Source organism: Tasmannia lanceolata, unplaced genomic scaffold, assembly GCF_043159265.1.
Source record: "Tasmannia lanceolata isolate RefF3 unplaced genomic scaffold, GAP_Taslan_0.1 ptg000015l, whole genome shotgun sequence".
Taxonomy (NCBI): Eukaryota; Viridiplantae; Streptophyta; class Magnoliopsida; order Canellales; family Winteraceae; genus Tasmannia; species Tasmannia lanceolata.
In genome coordinates, this window is record NW_027518692.1 from 29,889,600 (window position 1) to 29,912,177 (window position 22,578).

A 22,578-nucleotide genomic window follows, 5' to 3' on the forward strand; every position below is an offset into this window, starting at 1 on the left:
AATAATCTAAAACCTGTAGAAGCTATAGATTTCGACCGATGAGCCTACTGGGGCAACCATAACTGTCATAAGACATGGGATTCTACAAAATGACAGAAGGGTGTGTGGTTACTATTTTTGTGTGTGGATGTCAATTCCCTACTATATGGAAATGATATTTGTACCCCATTTTGTGTGTTTTAATGAAAAGACGATCAAAAGGGGGTGGTGATATCGGAACAGGGGTGCACTTGTTGATGGATGCAATTGTTTTACTGAAAAGATCTATAGTGCCCTTTGTCAGATGCAAGTGTTGTTGAGCTACCTAAAGTCTCGGTTCTTGCTCTGTATGTTTATTGTGTTTTTTTGTTCTTGTTCGTTGCAATCTGGGTTTGGAATTTACCAACATGATCACATGCTCTCCTCACTTGGGGCCTTCTCAAATCTTTCTCCAACGAGCCCTCTCTACCCTTCTCTTAGCTTGAGTGAACAAATATTCCATGAATTTTTTTCATGATAGCCAAACATGCCCTTAACAGCAAAAAGTATATATTGTTGAATGTTAGGAATGCATGATTGTTCTGATTTTGGGACTATAGATGATCCGCAACAAATCGTAACAAATAAATAGTTACAATAAATCAGATATGGGACTCACTAGCATCACACCCAATTGAGACATTCCTCCGCTATTTGATTTTGTGTTTATAGTTTGCAAATATCTTTTAAGACGAGCATCAAATTTGCTTAGGAAAATGATTATGTATGGCATGGACCTGATGCCATGCGTACGAGGAGTCATTGAATATTGCTGGCCATAACAAGTTCGGTCTATTGCATTGATCTAATCCTCATTCGATTTCTAGACATTTGATCAAGAATGATGAAAAAGACATCCTAATTAAGTTGTTAATTTTTGCATGCCTTAATCTTGCAAGTGAGATCTTTGTTCGATATTAGACATAAACTGATTGCAGGATAATCTAACCTTCAATATTGCCTGTCATCAAGGAAAACTTGTATTGAATTAGTTTTATCTTTTATTTAGGGAAGTGATATTTACGCCCCTTTTGATCACCAGGGACACCCAGTGTCAGTGTATGAATGACAAAAAGGGGCCTAATGTACTTGATGTCACCCATTGCAACTTACACTGTCAATGGGTGTCCCTGGTGATCAAAAGGGGCGCAAATATCATTTCCCTTTATTTATTGACTTCGCTTTCTATCTTGGAATCATTTGTATCTGTTGTTTGTTACTTGTACCAAGAAGTATTAATTTTTCTAATGGAATGATATAGTAAGAGCGGCTTTTCAAGAGCCCAACGATATGGATGCCCCATTGGATCCACATCACCTACTATCAATTGGAACAGCCCTATCTCGTAGAAAATGACCAAAATAAGAAACAAGCCACAAGATGAACACCAAGATTTGGCCTAGACTACATCCACAGGCAAGAAAAACGATATTCCATTATGAGAAAAACAATATACAAGGCTTACAATGGATTAAACCGAAAACCCACAAACCCTTGCCCTTTCCTTGCTTCTCTCACCCAAGACCGTACACCAAGAGTAACCCGAGAGAAAACCCAAGAGAAAACGTAAGAGAAAACCCTGAGAAGAAACCCTGAGAGGAACCCATGAAACCTCCCCCCTCTTTCTCTCTCCCTTCCCTCTTTCTCTTCCTTTCTCTCCTTCTCTCATTGTCACGTCTCTCACATTTCCCGCACACCCAAGAGAAGAACCGACAAGATTTTTTCCAAAACCTAAAATTGGTATTTCCTATTTTGCCTCCCCACCGACTTTGGGAAATAAGGCAACTTTCCCAACAATGTGTTTAGTTTTTTAATGAGTGTGTGGTTGGAGTGAGGTGTACATGTGTGAGTGTGGTAGTGTGTAGTAGTATTGTATATGTGTGCGGTAATAAGAAGGTGATGAGAATGCATATGTAGGAGGAATATTGTAAGAGCTGGGGTATACATGTAATTGGTTGGTAAGTGGTTGGAGGAGATTGGTTAGCATGTAAAGGAAGGTGAGGTAAAGACATGTGCAAGGAGAGATTAGCCCAGTTGCAAGCAGGCAAGTGGCTCAAATGTTGGATGGAGCTATTAGAACCTCTCTTATATAAATAGGGGAGCGGTTCATATGCAAGGGAGTTTCTGGGTATTTCTAGATTTTGTTGATAGGAGATTGAGTCCTTGAAATCTTCTTTGTAGTAAGAGCTTCAATGTCCTTCCTTTTTTATCCTTGTTCATAGATTGCCAATTTTCTTTTGTGATTGCAATCAATAATTTTAATTTTTCAAACCTCTATTCATGAAGTTCTAGTTTCTCGTCAAATTCTTTTCGAGTCAAACTCGTTTCTATTATTAGTATCCTCCGCTATTTGTGTTGACCTATAGATGTAAGTCTTAACAACTGATTATGTACTCAGGTCTGAGGTCTTTTGAACGAGACGTAACTGAGCATACATATCATATGGATATAAAAATTCGCTCCACCTATGCTTGTCTCTCTCTCTCTCTGAGGTTTTAATGGCCTAGACAAAAATTGGACTTGGAGTTAGTGCCTGTCAATATCACTTTGCTATAGCTCTCTAGTCAAATGCGTTGCTAAATTTCCTAATGAAGTTCTTTACATAGAGTTCGATCGTGTTCTCGATCTTGATCTTTACCACGAGCATGGGAACACAAGCGATTGGATCAACCATGGAAAAGCCGGCAACGGATCATTGCATGCAATAAGGAGTGAAGAGATGGGAGAAATGGAAGAAAAAGCTATCACTAGCTTGTTAATCCAATTTCACAAGAAAGTAGATGAGATACGAGAGGAGCTTAGTCTCTCCTCAAAAGAGGATATCTCTTATTTTCAAATTATAAAAAACTAAGCCAAGTGACATGTTATGGAGCTTCATATAGGATTACCAATTACAAAAAATGTCCATCCATAATACCCCTAATGGAATATTGATTTTCTAAGCTACCCCTATTTATACAAAATTACATAAACGGACGTTAAAACTCAAAAAATCACATAACAACCACATCAAATGGGCACTAACTAATGAAGTAAAGGCTCCTAAACTGAAGAGCATGTACAAGCTGACATGTATAAGGGGATGCTCTACATCAGACTCCCCTTAAGAAAAATTCAGCCTCAAGTTTACATTTGCTCCAGTTGAGCATGTCCTCCTGGATCAAATATGAATATGATGCACTCTCATCATGATGAAAAGCCCATAAAAATCAACCCACTGTCTCAAATGTTGCAGATCATACCACTGCAAGAATGTTGGTGTGATGGAATGATAACATATGTCATCTTAAGAACTTGCGAAGGGTAGTAGAAGTGTGGTGATCCGCCCTCTAAATCAGTTGTATGCTCAGCATAAAAGTCATCCTTGGCTGTTGCAGAAACTATAGGCAGCACCATGCCATTAATCTCAACGTCTGCCATAACATCCTCTACGACTGTGGCAAAGGGTGTGTGGTCTGCAACATCATCATCTGTGTGTGTCTCATCTGCATCCATGCTCACTATACTCACTGGTACTGTTATAATCTCTTACTCTACAAGAATTGCTATTGGCTCATGGTCCTCGTTGGCCTCATCTTCAGGAACGTATGGCTCATTATTAGCATCATCGATATCGCCATTGCCAAGCTCATCAACATCAATGTTAGGCTGTAAACTAGTCTCACCAATCTCTTCTAAATAGTCATGTGGACTCTCATTGTCAGCCACAGCCTCTTCATCTCCTTGATCGCTAGCGGAGAAGGAGATGTATGTTTCTGTATCGAGAGTCTCTGCAACTACATGGTAGGGGAATCAAGATTAACCTTCTACTTATGGCGAGTCTCCTATTCTCTGCGGTGTTGAGCCAAGAACTTTTCCCATTGGCCCTCAAGGACTCTTTCCTCCTCACATCATCTCCCATACTTTACTAGGGTATAGATCCCCAATAAGCATTCACAGACCTCCTCTCATTGGAGGAATAGAGGTTTGCTCAAGTGACGACACTCCCTTCCATGAGTATCTCTACATGGACCTTGCACGTATCCTAACAGTCACTTGGGCATGCCGTAACATCTCATGATTGTTAAAACCGTAGTATCTGAAAAACGCATCAAGGGTATCAACCAAAATTATGCACTCGGCTTCAATAGCCTAAAATAGAAGGAACAAATGATGGATCTATCGATGCTATCTGGTGGTAGGATCAAGAGGGGTTAAAATTCAACTCAAAGCACTAATATCCAGCTATTAAGACTGTTGGCCTGGGTGCAACCAACTTCTCAAAGTGGTCAGTACCATGTCAATTGAAACTAACTGCTACTCTTGCTGACACATGCTACTCCCACTAGTCAATTTCTAACAGCCATAAACTAAAATGAATCAAAATTGGCAAACAATATAAAAAAAATGTAACCATAGATGCCAAACTTAATTTCCCATGAAATTTACTTTCTAATGGGATGCACGAGAGTTGCATGCTAATGAATTTTTTGGGTTTTCTCTGGCTGTATAATCAGTCATAATACTGAGCTTCTCAGCAGCCAATAAATTCAACTTTAGCTGGGGAACATTGAAACAGACTGGCTGAATTCAAAACACATTTTCTGAATGCAGGCTAACTGAAGCAATCTTCAATTCTAAAGCAAATCTGATGCAGCCAAGTGTCTCATGTTATAACTGTTGGGGTAATTAGGGTCAAATACACAGTGAATTTTTTTTTATCACATAAATATACTTTAAAATTTTCCCTTTATCCTTCCCAAGACCCTAGTTATTAGACTCCGTTGGTTGTAAAAATGGGGGATCAAGAACTTTTTACCTGATGATCGATGAAGAGAAATGTCTACTTGATCTATCCATTCTTGGTTTCTAATTTCTCCAAAAGAACCCAGAAGTTGAAGTAGTGGCTTCCTTTACAATACACAGACAACAAACTATGTTCAGAAATTTTCTTCTCTAGGATTTAAGCCTAAGGCAAGTTAGTAGCGATGGAATTCTAGACAGCGAGAGAGAGAGAGAGAGAGAGAGAGAGAGAGAGAGAGAGAGGAGAAAAATCATTTTGTTGTATGTATTTCCTCTCTCCCTTTCGGTGTGTGTGTGTGTGTGTGAGAGAGAGAGAAGGAGAGTTGGACGTCCAAGACTACTTGGATATTTTACTCCCCTAAATTTCCCCCTTTTTATTTTATTTTTAATTTGTTAACTCCAACTCAAAAATACCTCATTTATTCTTATGTCTCTTTCTCTCTCTATTTATTCTCAACCAATAGAAATCTAAATTTCCTATTTAACCTAAAATTAATTAATTAATTAACTTACATACACCACTACTATGGTACATGCACTTAAGTGCATTCACCATTACTAGTGTGTATATCCTTCACATTTACACATTAAGTAAATATGTCCATGTATTCATTATATCTAGGATCCGAATTCTCCATGAATTCTTACTGGTAGGTGACTTATGATTGGGATCGTTACAGGGATCCTACATCTCATCCCGCAAGACTCAAGAAGCCCGTTGCGATCAATCTCTATAGTCATGCTACAATCGTAATTAGGGAAGTGGCCCCTTGTCTATAGTCATGCTACAATCGTAATTAGGGAAGTGGCCCCTACCAAGGCGTTGCCTGAAGTCGAGTATCAGATTACCAAAATACTCGTAAATCACATCTCTATGTGTATATCCTTCCTCCATTCTTTATTTACTGGGCTGGGGTTCTACGGGGAGTGGACACTTATCACCTCCTAGGCCCGCCACGTGGTGTATCTTCCAATCATCAGGCTGGACCCACAAATGCATTTGCAAATTCCATTTAAAACATAAATACAAACACAAAATGATATCTATCTATCTATGTATTTATATAGAGATTTTATATGGTGTAAGGGCTTACAACAATACGGTTGGGGGTACCGCCCTTGATTTTTTATCCAACAGCAGCTCACATTTTTAACTTTTTGAGGAGCTGCTGTTGGATCAAATGTCAAGGGTGGTACTTCCACCGTACAAAGGCCTTATTCTTGTAAGCCCTTACACCATATAATTTCTCATTTATATATATATTGGATAACACTTTCATAAACCATTTATCAAATCGCCTGGCCAGGTTTAAGAGGTCTGTCGTGATCGAAACTATAAATGACTTCCCTCTTTTCAAGGTGGTGGATTCCTTGTTGGGTAGCCCCTGTTGATTTTGTGGGTTACCCCATAGTCTACCATGCCTGAATATGATCTCGAATCGAGAACCATTATAAGGCAAACCAAAAACTATAGAATGGGCCCAAAGGGATTGTCTGATTCCAAGGGTCGATTTCACTACAGTATCAAATCATTGGCGACGGTAGTTAGCAGCCGTCATTGTAAAATGCTCAATTCCCCTAAGGTAATTATGATCCCCGGCACTGTGGTCAGTAAACAATAGACCAGGGTACAATATAATCGACACCAAATTACTTTTATTGCTATGGCACGGATCTACCATCACGGATAAATTAATTACTGGAGGTAATATTTGGCTCCAATGTTGAAATGGTTAGTAGCTATGGGTATTTGCGAGCGCAATTCTCTTGTTTTTCTTATGGCGACGATTCTTTAATCGTTGTAATCAATGCTGGAAATTTTTAATGACGGTATTGAGAAACCATCACCATTAATTTTGATTAAAAAATATTATATATTTTTATGATGATACATCGATGGTTACGCTTTAACAGTGTCTACAAAAATTGAGAGATAATATTTTCACACCCCCCCCCCCCGGCACTACGCACACGCTTCCCTTATAACGTGATTTTGGTGATTTGACGCCAAAAAGCGTTAAAGTTGCCCACTTTTCACGTCAAATCACGTTATAAGGGGCGTGCGTGTAATGTAGGGGGAGTGAAAATATCATCGCCCATCACTAGCTTTAGTCAACAATTAACCGTCGCATATTCGTATTCATATTGGCGACAGTAAAATTCGATGTCGCCAATCTTATTTTTCAGCGATAGGTGACGGAAAAAAGCCCTCGTCATAGCCCATTTTCTTGTAGTGATTATGAGTAAATACGTGAAACCAACTAAATCAAATGTAGTTGTTGACGGCACCCTTTGCTTTGATGGGTAACAATTTCTTGTAGTGATTATGAGTAAATACGTGAACCCAACTTAATCAAATGTAGTTGATGACGGGACCCTTTGGTTTGATGAGTAACAAACAGAGGTGGAAATGCGGTTATGCTTTTTAGCCTAAGACAAACAAAAAAGAGGGTGGAAATATCATTTCTCAGCTACCAACAGTTGATAGCGTGCCATTCATTCACTGCCCCTCCACTAAGCACTTCCCAGTTATAGCTCATTAGATGAATTTTCTCCTCATCTTTTTTCTTTACAAGTGATTTATATACTCACTCAAGTGACTTGTTCTTTCTAGCTGTATCTGAGAAACTCAGGGGCTTCTTCTTCTTCTTCCTAAGAGATCACACATCGCGTTACCTTGTTAGAATGGTTGGCTATCTTTGTGGAATTTTACATGGATCCATCCCAGTGGCCGCAATGGTTGCCGTGCAGGCTACCTTTGCTGGAGTTAATATTTTGTATAAACTAGCCGTAAATGACGGTATGAACTTAGAGATCTTGATTGTGTATAGGAATATCTTCGGAGCCGCTTTCTTGATTCCCCTTGCATTCTTTGTAGAAAGGTATTGTTATTTTTGTATGAGAGTTTTAAGCCATAGTTTTGAAATTCCCTGTCATCATTGACTCGGTGACTCGAGTCACCGGGTCGACTCATTTTTACCTTAGCCGCATTCTTGTCCTGATCCGTCCGTGTTTTGACATACAAATTATGACTGCATCAACCAAGTGCTTGACCGCATTGGACCAAGTTGACTAGGATTTACTTTGGCATCATTTTGGCCGTATCCCTATTTTGAAACACAGGTTTTAAGTATTATAATTTACAAGCCTTGAAAGTATTAATCGTGTAATTTGGGGACTATTCTCCCTTCTTTTGGACGATTCCTCTTTTTCACCATACCCACCGTAATAGAGGCCATTTTCTGGGTTTTCATTTCTTATTCTTTTCCTTACAGGAACAGTCGCTCCCCAATGTCATGGACCATATTTTTTCTGGCATTTCTTTGTGGGTTATTCGGGTAAGTACTGATAATAAAAGGTTTGAATGTTCTTAGACCTTTGCATCAAAATTCGGACAAACTAAGTTGTCTATTTTATTTTTGGAAAAATTGGCAACGGAGGACATCAAAATACAAGAATTGCCAACAGGGGACACACTTTTGAGAAATTGTTAGAGAGGGACGAAATGGGGTTATCAAGTCTCTAAGAGGGGGTTATCAACCCTCTAAATATGGTTATCAAACTCTCAAGAGTATATGTACCCCGTTGGCAATTCTCGTATTTTGATGTCCCCAGTGGCAATTTTTCCTTTATTTTTTTCCATTTGGACTTGAGATAAGTAACTTTTGATCAGATAGTTTTCTCATGTGAGGATCACATTATCTAAGGACACAGGGCCCTGCATGAGCAATGTACTTGGTGGGTCTCAATGTGATTACGTCCAATCAAATTAGCCGTTTCTTCAATATCCTAGCTGCAAACTGAAAAATTATTTTCACCCTCGTTCCCCTTTTGTTTCTCATTCACCTAAAAAAATGTCATTTCCAAGAAATGGAAGTGTATCACAAACCATCAATTTTTAGCAGCCTTTGTCTCATTCATTTAATTCATCTGAGTTGGATGTTCTCTCATGCAAAAGTGAGACAAAATGCCTTTCCGTGAAATTCCCTAGCAAATCCCCACATTAAAAATAAAATAACCAAACCAGTAAAAATACTTTAACAGGGTGTGGACCTATCATTTCTTTCATCTTTTTTTTTTTTTTTGGCAAACAAAAAAGTTTCCCATGTTGCAATTAAGGGATTGGATAGCGACCATCCCAGAAGGCATTTTGCTCCTGGGATGTTGCACTTGAGAGCACCCACCTCAGATGAATTAAATGAATGAGACGAAATCTGAGCCCGTATGGCTGCTTTCACTTGCAACAGCCCAAGCGTGAATCGCCTTCTGCAATGGTCCCTAGGAAATCCCTACAATTAATCGTCTTTCTTTTTGCTTTTACAGGGCCGCATTGTCTCAGAATCTATGCATTCGGAGCTTGTCTTTGACGTCGGCTACCTTCGTCAGCGCCATGACCAACCTTACTCCTGCCATAACTTTCATCATGGCTGCATTCTTTGGGTTAGTTTTTGAATTTTTCAAAAGAATGCCACGATTTTGAACTCGAAAGAAGAAAAATATTTTCTAGGGTATGATCTCAGGTTGGAGAAATTCAGCTTTGGTACCTTATCCGGTCAAGCAAAGATACTTGGGACCATAATAGGCATCAGTGGTGCGATGATCCTCACATTCTACAAGGGCGTTGAGATCCACTTGTGGTCAACTTGTATTAACTTGTCGGACAACCAGCACCAGCACCAGGGTGGTCAACAACGCGTCATTGGTTCGTTACTAGCTATTGGTACCTGTCTCTGTAATTCAATTTGGTTGATTCTACAGGTGACATAGCTAATCTCTCTTGTAAAACAACCAATTACTCCCATATAGCTATAGCTGTCAGAGTTGGTGTTATTTATTCATTTATACTTCAGCACTCCCCTGCTATGCATATGGCACATGTTGCCCACTTTTGGGTTGGCTCTTCACTTGGATTTTAATATCAAGAAGTTTTGGATTTTGAACCGCAAACCTACTGGCAATAGGTCTGATATCATGTGAAACAACCAATTATTGCAAAAGCTTAAGTTGTTGAGCCGTTGTTATTTAATCATTTATACTTCAACACTTTTTGATATTTGGTTTTATCATTTGCAGACAAAGCTGAGCGCCAAATACCCCCCTTACTCAAGTACGGCATTAATGTGCTTCATGGGATTTATTCAATCGATGATTTATGCTCTTTTCATGGAGAGGGAATCGACTAAATGGAAGCTGGGTTGGAATATTAGGCTACTCACTTGTGTCTATTCCGTAAGTCCTCTCCTCCCCATTGCTTCATTTTATGTACAGTGCCCGACGTGCACACCATTACACGAAAAAGAATGTACCAAGGCCCATATTATTGACTTGACTGCCCCACCTTCCTGATCCCTTATCTCCAGTGCAACCTCAACCACTACACATGCAACTTGTGTTGGAGAAAATTGGTATAGTGGTTGAGAAGAAGATAGGAAGATGCTTCAAGGCGTGTAAACGCTTTCCTTAAGACAATATTCGCCCCCACAAGTAGTATGCAAAGGGGACCACGAACTCGCCTTCAAGATACAATGAAGCCTGGTTCCAAGCCGATTGCTTGACTATGTTCTGCACTGAACGGAATCTAGCCTGAATCACCCTTGAATTTTGCAAGTATTTGAAACCCAAGTATTATGTTTCTTTAGAAAAACAGAATACTTGAAAAGACTTCTAAAACAGTAAAGACAGACTTTGTAGGGGATTAAAAGATAGTGTAAGAGAGTGAGATTGCTTCTGGAGACGGTTCGGATCGCACCCGCTCATGCACTATCCGTTGGAGCCCGTAGGCCCACTGGGCCAACCGTTGGGCCCGAACTCAGGCCTAACCCGACCAAACCATTCGGTCTATCCACATGACCGATCCAACTAGATCTGGATCCAATGGTTCAGAAAAATGAAAGGCTCCAATTGCTACGATGCAGCGCGTGCAAAGTGCGCCAATAAAGCGTCACTATGTGCCCCATAGCCCATTGCCCACGCTGCGCGCGTATGCGAACGGTGCGCACCATCCCGCGGTTCCACCAATGGCTAAGAACCATTCGGTCTATCCACATGACCAATCTAACTAGATCTGGATCCAATGGCTCAAAAAAAATGAAAGGCTCTAATCGCTATGATTGGCGTGCAAAGTGCGTGAATAAATCGCCACTATGCACCCTATAGCCCATTGCCCAACACACCGTCCCGCGGTTCCACCTATGGCTAAGACCCATTGTGCATCATAACAATGAAGAGAAAAGAGTAAACCTTTATAAGCCCAACTCTTTCTTTCTTCTCATTCGATACGGGACTATCTTTGCTTCACTACTTTTGCACTCTTCTCTCTCTTGCAAAAAGTAACTTTTTCCAAAAGAAAAGTTGTTCCTTTCGAAAACAAGTTATAGAAAACTTTTTCCAAATATCAATTTTGACCGAAAACAATGATTTTGAAAATCAAAATCTAACAACTTGTTCTTCATGTTTTATTCTATCTAGGTGGAGCATGTGAAAGAAAATTCAATATTTGCCAACACCATTCATGTTGTTAATGTGCACCAGGTTACCACAAACTTGACTCCCATATACAATGAAGCCCAATCTTTCGGCAGTTATCTATTGACTTCACGCACTTACGAGAAATAATATAGCTTCTGTCCTGCAAAAATAGAAATTAGAATGACAAAGAAAACTAATGCAAAATGAACAAAGTAAAAAAGCCCCGACAAGTGAGATCCTTCCTTAGTAGAGGCCAATATATTATCCAACATGGATGGTTGTTGGAATGTCTAGGCCGACATTTGTGCCTAACCCCTTCCAGCTCCGTAATCAAGTCACTTATTCAGTCTGGTTGCATAGCGTCAAGCATAGTCATGACCGGGGCTTATGATTTTTATTTCCCTATGCAAAGACACTAAAAAGGAATGTGTCACCTCATTCATATGGGGATCGGTGCACCTATTGCATCTTCCTACGGTTGCACCCGTTCATAGAGGCAGTGTGCCGTTCATAGAGGCAGTGCACACTGTTGGATCAAATATCAAGGGTGGTACTTCGGTGGTACCTCTTACAAGAGCATGCCCGAATCAGAAACCATATAATTTCTCCAGAATTTTGATCATTTAAGCAGCTAGGTTAATTCCTTTTTTTTCTCGTAGGGAGCATTGGCTTCGGGTTTGATGGTGACTGTCATGGCGTGGTGTATACAACTGAGGGGCCCATTGTTCGTCTCCATTTTTAATCCGTTGATGTTGGTGATTGTGACCCTGGTAGGGTCCCTTATCCTCAACGAGGAGCTGCATCTTGGAAGGTCCGTACTTAAAGTCATTTATATTTCCTTTAATTCCCAGAATACCTTACATTATAGGCATATTTAAGAAGGGTGTTATGGTCATTTTACTAAGTTTAATTGTTTTATGAGATTTGCTAGCATCCATCGCAGAAGGCAATTCGCTGATGGGCTGTTGCATGTGAGAGCAGCCACCTCATGAATCCTTCTGGAGGCTATCAAATCCCTTGTTTTATGAAGCCCTATAACATGTCTAGCCCTTTGCCCTCTATTTAGTTAAAATAAAGGAAAGTGATATATTTGCCCCCTTTTTTACTTGGGACAGCCACCTCTAGTGTATTTGTGACTACTCTTTTATACTAGAAGGGCTGTTCCAAGTAGAAAAAATGTTTAATTTACCAGACTTTCTTCCCTCTTAACACAGATTGAACAAGCGCCTAGGTTTTTAGGGGTTAGCGAGGGGGGGGAATAAATTAAGAAAAAAAGTTTGAAATCCTTCCAAATAATTATTATTTTTGAGTTATTGGCCTTAAATACTTTTTTTTTTCCTCTAGGGGATTTGCTAGCGACTTTCACAGAAAGGCAATTCGCTGCTGGCTGTTGCATGTAGAGCAGCCACATATGCTCACTTTTTCACCAAATTTCGTCTTATTCATTTGATTCAACTGATGTGGCTGGTCTCACATATATGCAACGGCTAGCGGCAAAAGTCGCTAGCAAATCCCTTTCTCCATATATTAAATACTTTGCATATGTAGTAGAGTACCTTAATAAATGAAAACACTTCCCAAATGGGATTTCGTCTGGAAACGGAAGAGAAACTGAACCATAATTTCAACATTCCCACAAGGGAATTTGCATTGGGAAATGATATCAAAACTGCAATGTTTTGATAAGATGCGCCAAGCATCTTATCTTCTAGCATTTTTAAGGGTTGTTTTTACTGTTCGCAAAAAGCTCTTATGAGTCCATTAAATACTAAACCACAAGATACTGCACTCATCTTATCAAAACAATGGACTGCTGAAATTAAGGGTGTCAATTTTGGCTTGGGCTCGTAAGCTCGCTCGAGCTTGGCTCGAATCCTTAACGAGCTGAGCCGAGCCGGCTGGCCAGGCTCGTTAAGCTTAACGAGCCAAGCCCGAGCTAGGCTAGGCTAGGCTCAGCTTGGCTCGTTAAGGATTTAATATATTTAAATATATATATTATATATTAATATATACACTAAAATGGTTGTCCAGGTAGTGAAAGGGGGAGGCAAAATATGTCACTTCTTTTTTAGAACCTCATTTGTTACTTGGACCACCCCTGTGGTGTAAAAAGAGTGGTCAAATTACACTAGATAGGGCTGTATATATATATATATAAGCTGAGCTCGGTAAGGCTCTCGAACCTGGCTGAGCCTGACCGAGCCGAGCTCGAGCCTGGTTCGAGCCCGAGCCGAGCTTTTAAGCTTAACGAGCCGAGCCGGCTCGGTTCGGCTCGTTTACCCCTAGCTAAAATCATTTCCCATTTGCATTTCATAGGGATTTGTGCTCTCGTCCTCTTTCACATGTGTCACATTAGGATATTTAGTCATTATTTTACAAACGAAACCCCGTTTTGCTAGCAGCCCTCTTCAATAATAATAATAATAATAAAAAGACTACTTAGGTGTCAATGGACCCAGACAGTGTAATGGATCCTTTCGCTCCGAACCGACAATATTTGGACAGAACAACTGGCCATTGGATTGATATCCTAAGGTTCGAAATTATTTTTTATGGTGAGCAAGATTTAATCACAAAATCCGATGGAACACCCTACATCCTATGGAGTTATGTTGCTGTAGAAAAATATCCTAAATATTTTCATTCATTTATGTCATCGATCTACTAGCTATGTTTTATTACATTTTGAAAGCCTACTCAAAACTAGGGCTGCAACTCGGGTCGGGCGGGTCGGGTTTTGGAGAACCCAACCCTACCCGAGAAATATCTCGGGTCGGGTCGGGTCGAGTTTTTTTCCGGAAAACCCACGATTCCCAAACCCGGCCCTACCCATGATAAATCTCGGGTCGGTTCGGGTCGGGTCGGGTTTTTTCACATTGACGCAATTTTTTAAGGAAAATTCTTGTTTGGCAAGGCAACTCAACTCATAGAAGCAGAAATTACACTCACATTACACTTGAATCAAACAATGATGTAATTACACTCACATTACACTTGAATCAAACAATGCTGTAATCAAACAATGTTGTAATTACAATCAAACAATGCTGAATCAAACACTTGAATCAACTCAACTCATAGAAGCAAAAATTACACTCACATAAAATAACAGTGGGTGCGTGGGTTTTCACATTTAACTTTTAACTAACAATAGAAAAAAATGTACATACTATAACTTATGTAACTCGGGTCGGGTCGGGTCGGGCCCTTCAAACCCGGCTCGACCCAAGATTCATGCGGGCTTTTGAATGCTCAACCCGGCTCGACCCGAAACCCATGAAACCTGAACCCAACCCAGGCTATTTTCGGGTCGGGTCGATGCGGGTCGGGTAAAACCCGGCTCGAGTTGCAGCCCTACTCAAAACTGAGAAACAATATCATTTCTAGGCTCTCTCCAGTACAGATGCCAAAGTACCCTTTAAATTTCACTTGATATAAACAGTCACTCCTGTTTTTTTATATATAGTGACACATTTCCTTTATCAGTGTGTTGGGGGCAGCTGTGATAACCATTGGATTATACATGGTATTGTGGGGCAAAGGCCAGGAGGAAAGGAATAAGGATGCTGACGGTGACCAAGAGTTATGTGACTGCTGATTGAAGTTTTCTTACAAGTTGTCTCTTTAGAAAGGATAACCGCAATCCTTCGTTTCAGTAATGGCAGTTACTATTCAGAGGATGATGTCAATAGCTAATCAGAAAAGTGGTTTATAAAAGTGTAGAGTATCATTGTGAGAACAGGTGTTGGGTCCATCACAATACATACATGCTAATGTCATGTCAGTTAAGGGCATGCACAGTGCTTACGTTTTATTCCAAAATCACCTTTTTGTACTCACACAGATTATATAAAAATTGTATGTTGCATGAGAAGTGCAAATGATAACTTTCATTTTGTTAAACACTTTTAACTAGATGTGTAAACCGTTGATCCATAGATCTATATGAAATAAAGGAATGAAGATGAATAGGTATTGGGTAATTGCTGTCATAATCTTAAACGAACAGGGCCTTAGTAGTGAGCATGAATCACTAAGATTTTTTGTAAGTAATGTTCAGGCAATCGTCAATTATTTTGTTTGGATAAGCTAGTGGGTCACATCCTATATAGGTTTAGGTTTCAGATCATAAGAATGGTAGAAAGTGAGATCCTACATATTAGGTCGGGAAATAGAATCACAATTTTATTTATTTTATTTATTTTTTTTACGGAGAATGAGACGGGACCAGAAAAATGAGTATACGCAAGGGGGTTTTTGTGGTAAACATATTCCATGCCAATAATCAAGTTCATTACCATTCTTTTTCTATCTTGCCCGGTACTCTGGCATTGGCATTCAAGTAGGGCAGAGGAACAAGCCTCCTCCCTCAAGTCGGAGATTGTAGCTCTCAGTATTAGAAAAATGAGCTTGGTCATCCATGTTCCCTATATACCTTCTCATTATTCCAATGATTTCCCGTTGTACCTGTTCTCTGCAACCATCGGTTCAGATCTATCTCCGGCCCTTTCTAATTGGGGCATTGCCCCACAGAGACCAATTACTAACCAGCTGATCCAAAGTTTCTACAAATCTCTAGTAAAAAATTGCCAAAAAACAATTTTTGGAATGAATCAACCGACGTGATTCCATTTCGCCGGAGATTGAGAAGCATTGAAGAACCGAATCTACATGGTTGCAGTGCGTGAGGTCGAAAAAATACACTGGGCCCACTTTAAAGGATAATCCCAACCGTTCATTTGCTGGGCCACGTTGTAAATAGTTTGTACCTCGCAAATCATCCCCACTAGGAATATCCTAACCTTTCGATCTATACTGACTCCACATCATAGAAATCTATAGATCGGAGGGTCAAGATCATCCAACGGAGTTGCTCTACGGGGTACAGCCTACTTACATCATGGCCAAACAAATGAACGCTTGGGATCATCCTTCGATGTGGGCTCCACTGTACTATTGGAAAAATACTGGACTTCACGCTTGGCCACCATGTAAAATCTCATGTCCTTCACGTCATCACGTGTTTCTTAGAAGGGGTCCTATCTCCTGCTCCACCAATTACTTCGGAAAGGAAGGATATACTCGCCATTAAAAGAAAGTCACGATTATAAATCGTCTTTAACCCCTTTCCAAACCCGGAATTTTCTAAGCCGCTAAAATCTCCTCATAAAAGTTCTCTTTTCCTTCTCATCCCATATCATTTGGAGGAAGAGAAGAAAGGACAGGAAAGAAAGGGAAAAAGAAAAACCGGAAAAGTTCGGAAAGAACTTTCCGGCATGAATCCGTTCAAATTCCTCCTCCTCTTCTCTTCCCTCCTCTCTCTCGCAATTTCCCAATCCATCCTCCAAATCCTGCCGGAAAACCTAAATTCCGGCCACATCGCGCTCTCCTCCGACCGGAATTTCCGATCGGACGAAGACCTATTCTGCGAGAGCTGGAAATTTTCTGTCGAGGCTAATGACGCAGGGATCTGGACTCAGATCCCGGAGAGATGCATTGGATATGTTCAGGATTATGTGACTGGAGATCGGTACGCGTCGGATTCTGATTTCGTGGCCGGATATTCGTACGAATTCGGCCGGTCGGTCAATATTTCCGGCGACGGGAAGGACGCTTGGATTTTCGACATTGACGAGACTTTGCTCTCCAATTTGCCCTACTACGCCGCTCACGAATTCGGGTATCACATTTTTATGTATCTGTTTTTATAGGTTTTTTTCCCTTGGCTATTGATATTTGCACTGCCATCTTTTGATAATTACACTAACTCAACTTGTCTTTTAGTATTTAACAATTTGTGAAAGGTTATCATTATTCTTATCTAATTTCTAAAAAGCTGTCGGAATGAAATTAAGAGAGAAAAGACAAGGGGAGTTAAAGCAATTATAAAAAAGGTAGTGCCAATATAAAGCCTTCTTCGGCTCCTAGAGATATTTCAGATATTTCCTCAAATCAAAAGAGGCGGCGGAAGTGGGGGGCAATATGTTAGGGGTACAATCCGTTGGACACGTGGTACATGTCCCAATTACGTAACCGAACTTGTCTCTTACATAACAAGGGCAAGAAGCTCGCTTCATCTCCGCGATTACCAACCCCGAGTAAAATGGAAAGGGCCCTAGGAGAAAGTCCAAACCTAGCACGACAATTATCCTAGAAGTTCGGTGGCTTATGATAGAAGCCGGTTCTCATGAGGAAATCCGGTGCCTATCAAGATAAACATGGAAACCGATTCCATAGGGAAGTCAACCCATAAAAAAAAAGACTCCCACAAAGGTTAGTGTCATAAACTGCCTTGGATTCCTCCCCTATAAAAAAGACCTCCAAGCTCAAAGGTATGCATCTTCTACAACTCGAAAGCATAATTATTCTGCTTTCCTATTGCTTAGATTTCCTGCTTGTGTGCCGATTTCTGACTTGAGCGTTAGAGTAGTCTCTCGGAGTCCAAACTCCAGGACCCCTAACACGTGTTCTTTGAGTGTAGGATGAGCACGGATCAAGCCTCTACCAAGCACTTCTAATTGGAGCAGATTTTGGCACCAACAATACCTTATAAGTGAAATTTCTTTTTTAATAATTGCACAAACTCTGCTTGTCCTTCTTTTTAATTGACTTGTCAAAGCTTTTTCAGAAGTGTAATTACCTTTGACAGCTCTTTATGTAATAAATGACGAGATGCATTGGTGCAATTATTAAAACATTTTTTTGGTATGTACGCTAGGAATGAACCTCTAGTTCTAGGTTGAAGAACAATGCCTTGACCATTGAGCTAGAGGCTCAGTCCCTCAATTATTAAAACATGGTTGTGCTGATATCATTTCCCTCCTTTTATAGCTATTATATATTTTATACGTCTAAATTTCTCTATAAATATTAAGTACATATGATTTTTTTTTACAAATATAGTGTCTCCAAGTGGTGAGTGAGGGGTAGGGCAGTGGGAGAAGGAGAGAGATATTTGAGAGGGCATGAGGGTTAGAAGTGACTAAGAATTAGGAAAATGTCGTATTTTGAGTATAGTTTTTTATTTTCAGTTTTTTAGCCATTTCTCACCCTCATCTCAATCGTGCACTCTCAAATCTCTCTCCTTCTCCACGGGACTACCTCTCTCACCACATGGAGACACTAATTTATCATGAAAGAAAGAAAAAAAAATCTTGGATGCCAAACAAGGCCTTAGATGTAAATTTCTTGATGAATGTTAGATTGACAGGCTCCCTTGCAAAAAGAAAAAGGGACAAAGGGCGCCCCCATTGGTAAATACACATTTACCATGGCATGTAAATACGATCATAACTGCCATTAATGTGTATTGACCAATAGGGGCGCACTTTGCCCCCTCAAATTGCTTTATAGCTATTAAATACCTTATATTTTATGCTCTTGCTCCACGTGCATCACCTAAGGTGCGTTCTACTTGTCATTTCTAATTGAAAAAATTGAAATGCCTCAAATCATGGTTGACAAAAACATATGTCAAATCATTTCCTCGTTTTCGATCTAGGTGTTTATGTTTTTTCTTGTGGAATTTGACAGATGGGAGGAATTCAATGAAACATCATACGATGAATGGGTGAATTTGGCGAGGGCCCCAGCATTACCGGCCAGTCTGAAGCTTTATAAGGAGTTGCAAAGTCTAGGGTTTCAGCTGATTCTCTTGACCGGAAGGACTGAGTCTCAGAGAAACGTTACCCAACAAAATCTCTTATTTGCTGGTTACTCCTCCTGGGAAAGGCTCATCTTAAGGTATAACATTTGCTTTTACTCTTTACCATACTTACCAAAGATACTTCCACCCTCTTTTGTTCTTTTCCTAAAAATTAAGTGGCCGTTTGGATAGGCAGATTTTAGAATCCAGGATTTTAGTTTGAAAACAATGTAAAAGATGGTTCATGATCAAGCTGCTGCATGCTGTCCTGCCAGCGTTTCTTGGATTTTAAGTAAGAAAATCAGGTTTTAGAAACCACTCCCTCATCATGAGATTTCTAAAACCTAGTTTTCTTACTAAAAATCCAAGAAACGCTGCCAGGACAGCATACAACAGCCAGATCATGAGCCCTCTTTTACACTGTTTTCAAACTAAAAACCTGGATTCTAAAATCCGCTTATCCAAACGGCCCCTAAGTTTTCTCAAGAAAAAAGACAAGTCAATAAAAATTTGAATACGTCAATCATTGACCCACATGATTTCTCATTCTAGTTTGATTTTTTCTTTCTTTGGTAAGTTGAGATTGAAACTTGTGAACCCAAGGTTGAGATACAAAGCCTCAACAGATTGAGATATAGGCCCAACTCCTGTTTGAGTCGTGAGTTTGGAACAATGAAAAATATTATTTCCCCCCCTCTGACGGATAAATCCAACCCCCGACCACCACCACCACATCAACCCCATTCTCACATAAACTTTTTTTTTGAGAGGGCGGGGGGGGGGATCCGTTTAGGGGGCATTTCCCTTTATTATTTGAGAACTTCTTTTTAGCTTACTAGTGTACGTGGACAGCCGCTCATGTAATAGTGATGGGGTTGTGCGTGATCACAAATCCGACTCATAAACCCTTGCCCCGCCATCATCCGATCATCAAGTGTTGAGGAAATCCGCCAAGCAAAATCAATCTAATTGTGCACAAATAAATAAAAAAGTAAAAAGATAAACATAAGCCATAGGATGAACATCAAGATTTACGTGGTTCGGCCAAGATGCCTACGTCCTTTTCCGAAAACAGAATCTTCTACTATATGAGAAAACAACATACAAGAATTACAATGAGACTAACTTGCAAATCCTCAAACCCGCAAATTGCAACCCTTTTCTTACCCTCTCAACCAAGACCATGCACGAGAGTAACTCGAGAAGAAACGCGAGAGAAACCCCCCCCCCCCTTTTGTCTCTTCTCTTTGCAGTTGCCACAAAAACAGCCTCCCTCCAAAAGAAAAATGCCTCTCTTCCCTATTTATATCTTAGTTTTTACAAATCCTAGAAAAACTTGTTTCTAATTTAGCTTTTCTATGAGAAGCAAGACAACTTTACCAACAGTCTCCACCTTGACTTGCTTCTCAGCAACTTGAAGATTTTTTGTTGATGTGGTCATCGGTCTGCTATTATCGCAAATCACATTTGGCCTTTCAAAGTACCAGGTACAAGCCATCGCATCACTGTCGATCAACATGGCCAATGCACATGTGTATATGCCAATCTGTTGATTCACCCAGTCAACCATGGAGATGGATCTCGATCCAGCCTCCCCAATGCAATACCACCATCTGCTCACTATTGTTTGCAACTTGAAAACCCGTCTCTGTACCAACTGCGAAAGAGACCTTACGCGTGCACATGCCACTCTGTTCCCAACCAGCCATCGAGATCTTAGGAACACTAGTCATTGTGTCCCATAACCAGACAATAAAAACCAATACACTAGGTACCCATCATCTTCTCGGTCTTCCCATCCTTTCCCTTTAACGCCTTAGCCAGGCCCTGCTGAATAAGGACGTCCATCACCCTCATCTGCCAAGGGTGAAACTGCCATTTCTGTTGAACTTGTTGATGTTGAACTAAGTAGAACTATATTTTCTGCCATATCATATCACCCTAAATGCAAAGCTCCACCTCGAGCGAGAATTTTCTTGGTCAATCTTTCTACCTTCTAAGATCGCTCTAACCGCGATCCAACCACAACACCCATGATTGCTTCACCCACCCACAACGATTGCTCCAACCACAATAATGATACCACTTGTTGAGAAAATCCGCCGAGCAAAGCCGTTCCAATCATGCACAAATAAATGGATGAGTAAAAAAGATAAACGCAAGATACAAGATGAACAATAATATTTTATATGGTTCAGCCAAGATGCCTACGTCAACGGACGAGAACTCGATCTTCCACTGTGAGAAAACAATATACAAGGATTACAATGGGACTAACTTGCAAATCTGCAAACACGCAAACTGCAAACCTTACCCTGTCCCCTCAACCAAGATCATACATGAGAGTAACCCAAGAAGAAACACGAGAGGAAACTCACTCTCTCCCCCTCTCCCTCTCTCTTCTCTCTTTGCAGTTTCCACACAAAGAGTCTCTCGCCTAGAGAAAAGTGTCTCCCTTTACCTATTTATGTCTTAGGTTTTACAAAACATAGAAGGACTTGTTCTAATTTAGCTTCTTACTGAACTGAGGGAAACAATGCAACATTCCCAATATCAAGTATGGCGAAATCTCTCTCTCTCTCTCTCTCTCTCTCTCTCTCTCTAACAACATTAGTTGTGTGACTTGAAACAGGGGGGGCGATGATGTGGGCAAAATAGCTGTGATATACAAATCTGAAAAGAGAAAGGAGTTGGAAGAGGAAGGGTTTAGGATCCATGGGAGCTCTGGAGATCAATGGAGTGACTTACTGGGTTCGCCAATGGCCAAACGGTCCTTCAAACTCCCAAATCCCATGTATTACATTGAATGAGATTCAAACACTAATTACCAAATTAATCTACCATGCCATTTTTTCTCAATTGAAGTGCTACTTGATGTTTTATATGTAGTTCCTCTTGTACTAATTTCAACTCACTTGAGAAGTCTGAACGAACCAATGATCAAACACTACTGCTTAAAAAGCTAAAACATAACAAACTTCTTCCAAACAAGCTTTAGAAAATGACTGATATATTGTTTTACCCAGTTGCACAGATAGAGATCAAAGAAATAGAGAAATAGAAGAGAGTGAATATTGTTTTTCAGGTTCTGGTGGTTTGGCTGGCCATCCCCTTCGCACAAAGCCAAGCATTCATGTGAAGGGTAGCCAAGAACATCAGGAATATGACTATTTTGTGTGGTTCACCCTGTTACCTCTTTCCCTTCCTAAATTATTACTCTTTTCTTTCTTCTTGAATGAACTGTTTTTTTTTTCATTTGAACAAAAAATCAATGGACGTGTGAAACTTAGATAGACTTTGGTCATAGAGGCAGCAAACTTCAATTTCAGTCCATCCGGTCGAAGTAACTAAGAACTCCGAATTGAAGTGATGATATTACTGAATCATCATAACTGCTTCAATATCTCGTTTTTAGTTCCTATCCATGGAGTCTTTGTAAAGTCATACTATTCTAGTTCTTCCATTTTTTTGTTCCGAACCATTCCTTCAATTCTTCGCTCTTTCTCTTCTATATCCTTAACTTCATCTGTTTATTCATTCAATCCACAACCAAAGATGAAACAGGGGGACTTCCGTTGGAATCCATCTAACTTCAGTGGGATGGGATGGGAAATAATATATAAGGATAGTCCATATATAACTCGTGAATATCTAATATCTAATAT

The 22,578-nt window shown here is 40.1% G+C and overlaps 3 protein-coding genes across 3 annotated transcripts in view; all 3 read left to right on the plus strand.

Moving 5' to 3' along the window:
* The window catches only part of LOC143846248 (glucan endo-1,3-beta-glucosidase 13-like), a 58,164-nt gene that overhangs the window by 11,046 nt on the left and 24,540 nt on the right, over positions 1-22,578 (plus strand). The gene's annotated exons all lie outside the window — the stretch shown is intronic.
* On the plus strand, positions 7,435-15,207 carry LOC143847147 (WAT1-related protein At1g68170-like). The gene is made up of 7 exons (XM_077355858.1): positions 7,435-7,682; positions 8,076-8,138; positions 9,124-9,240; positions 9,321-9,558; positions 9,874-10,029; positions 11,928-12,079; positions 14,755-15,207. Exons 1-7 carry the CDS (start codon positions 7,486-7,488, stop codon positions 14,864-14,866), a joined length of 1,035 nt encoding a protein of 344 aa, XP_077211973.1. The 5' UTR covers positions 7,435-7,485; the 3' UTR covers positions 14,867-15,207.
* Positions 16,415-21,772, plus strand: LOC143846241 (HAD superfamily, subfamily IIIB acid phosphatase). The gene is made up of 3 exons (XM_077354671.1): positions 16,415-16,948; positions 18,802-19,011; positions 21,546-21,772. The coding sequence occupies exons 1-3, from the start codon at positions 16,545-16,547 to the stop codon at positions 21,721-21,723; spliced, it is 792 nt and encodes a 263-aa protein (XP_077210786.1). The 5' UTR covers positions 16,415-16,544; the 3' UTR covers positions 21,724-21,772.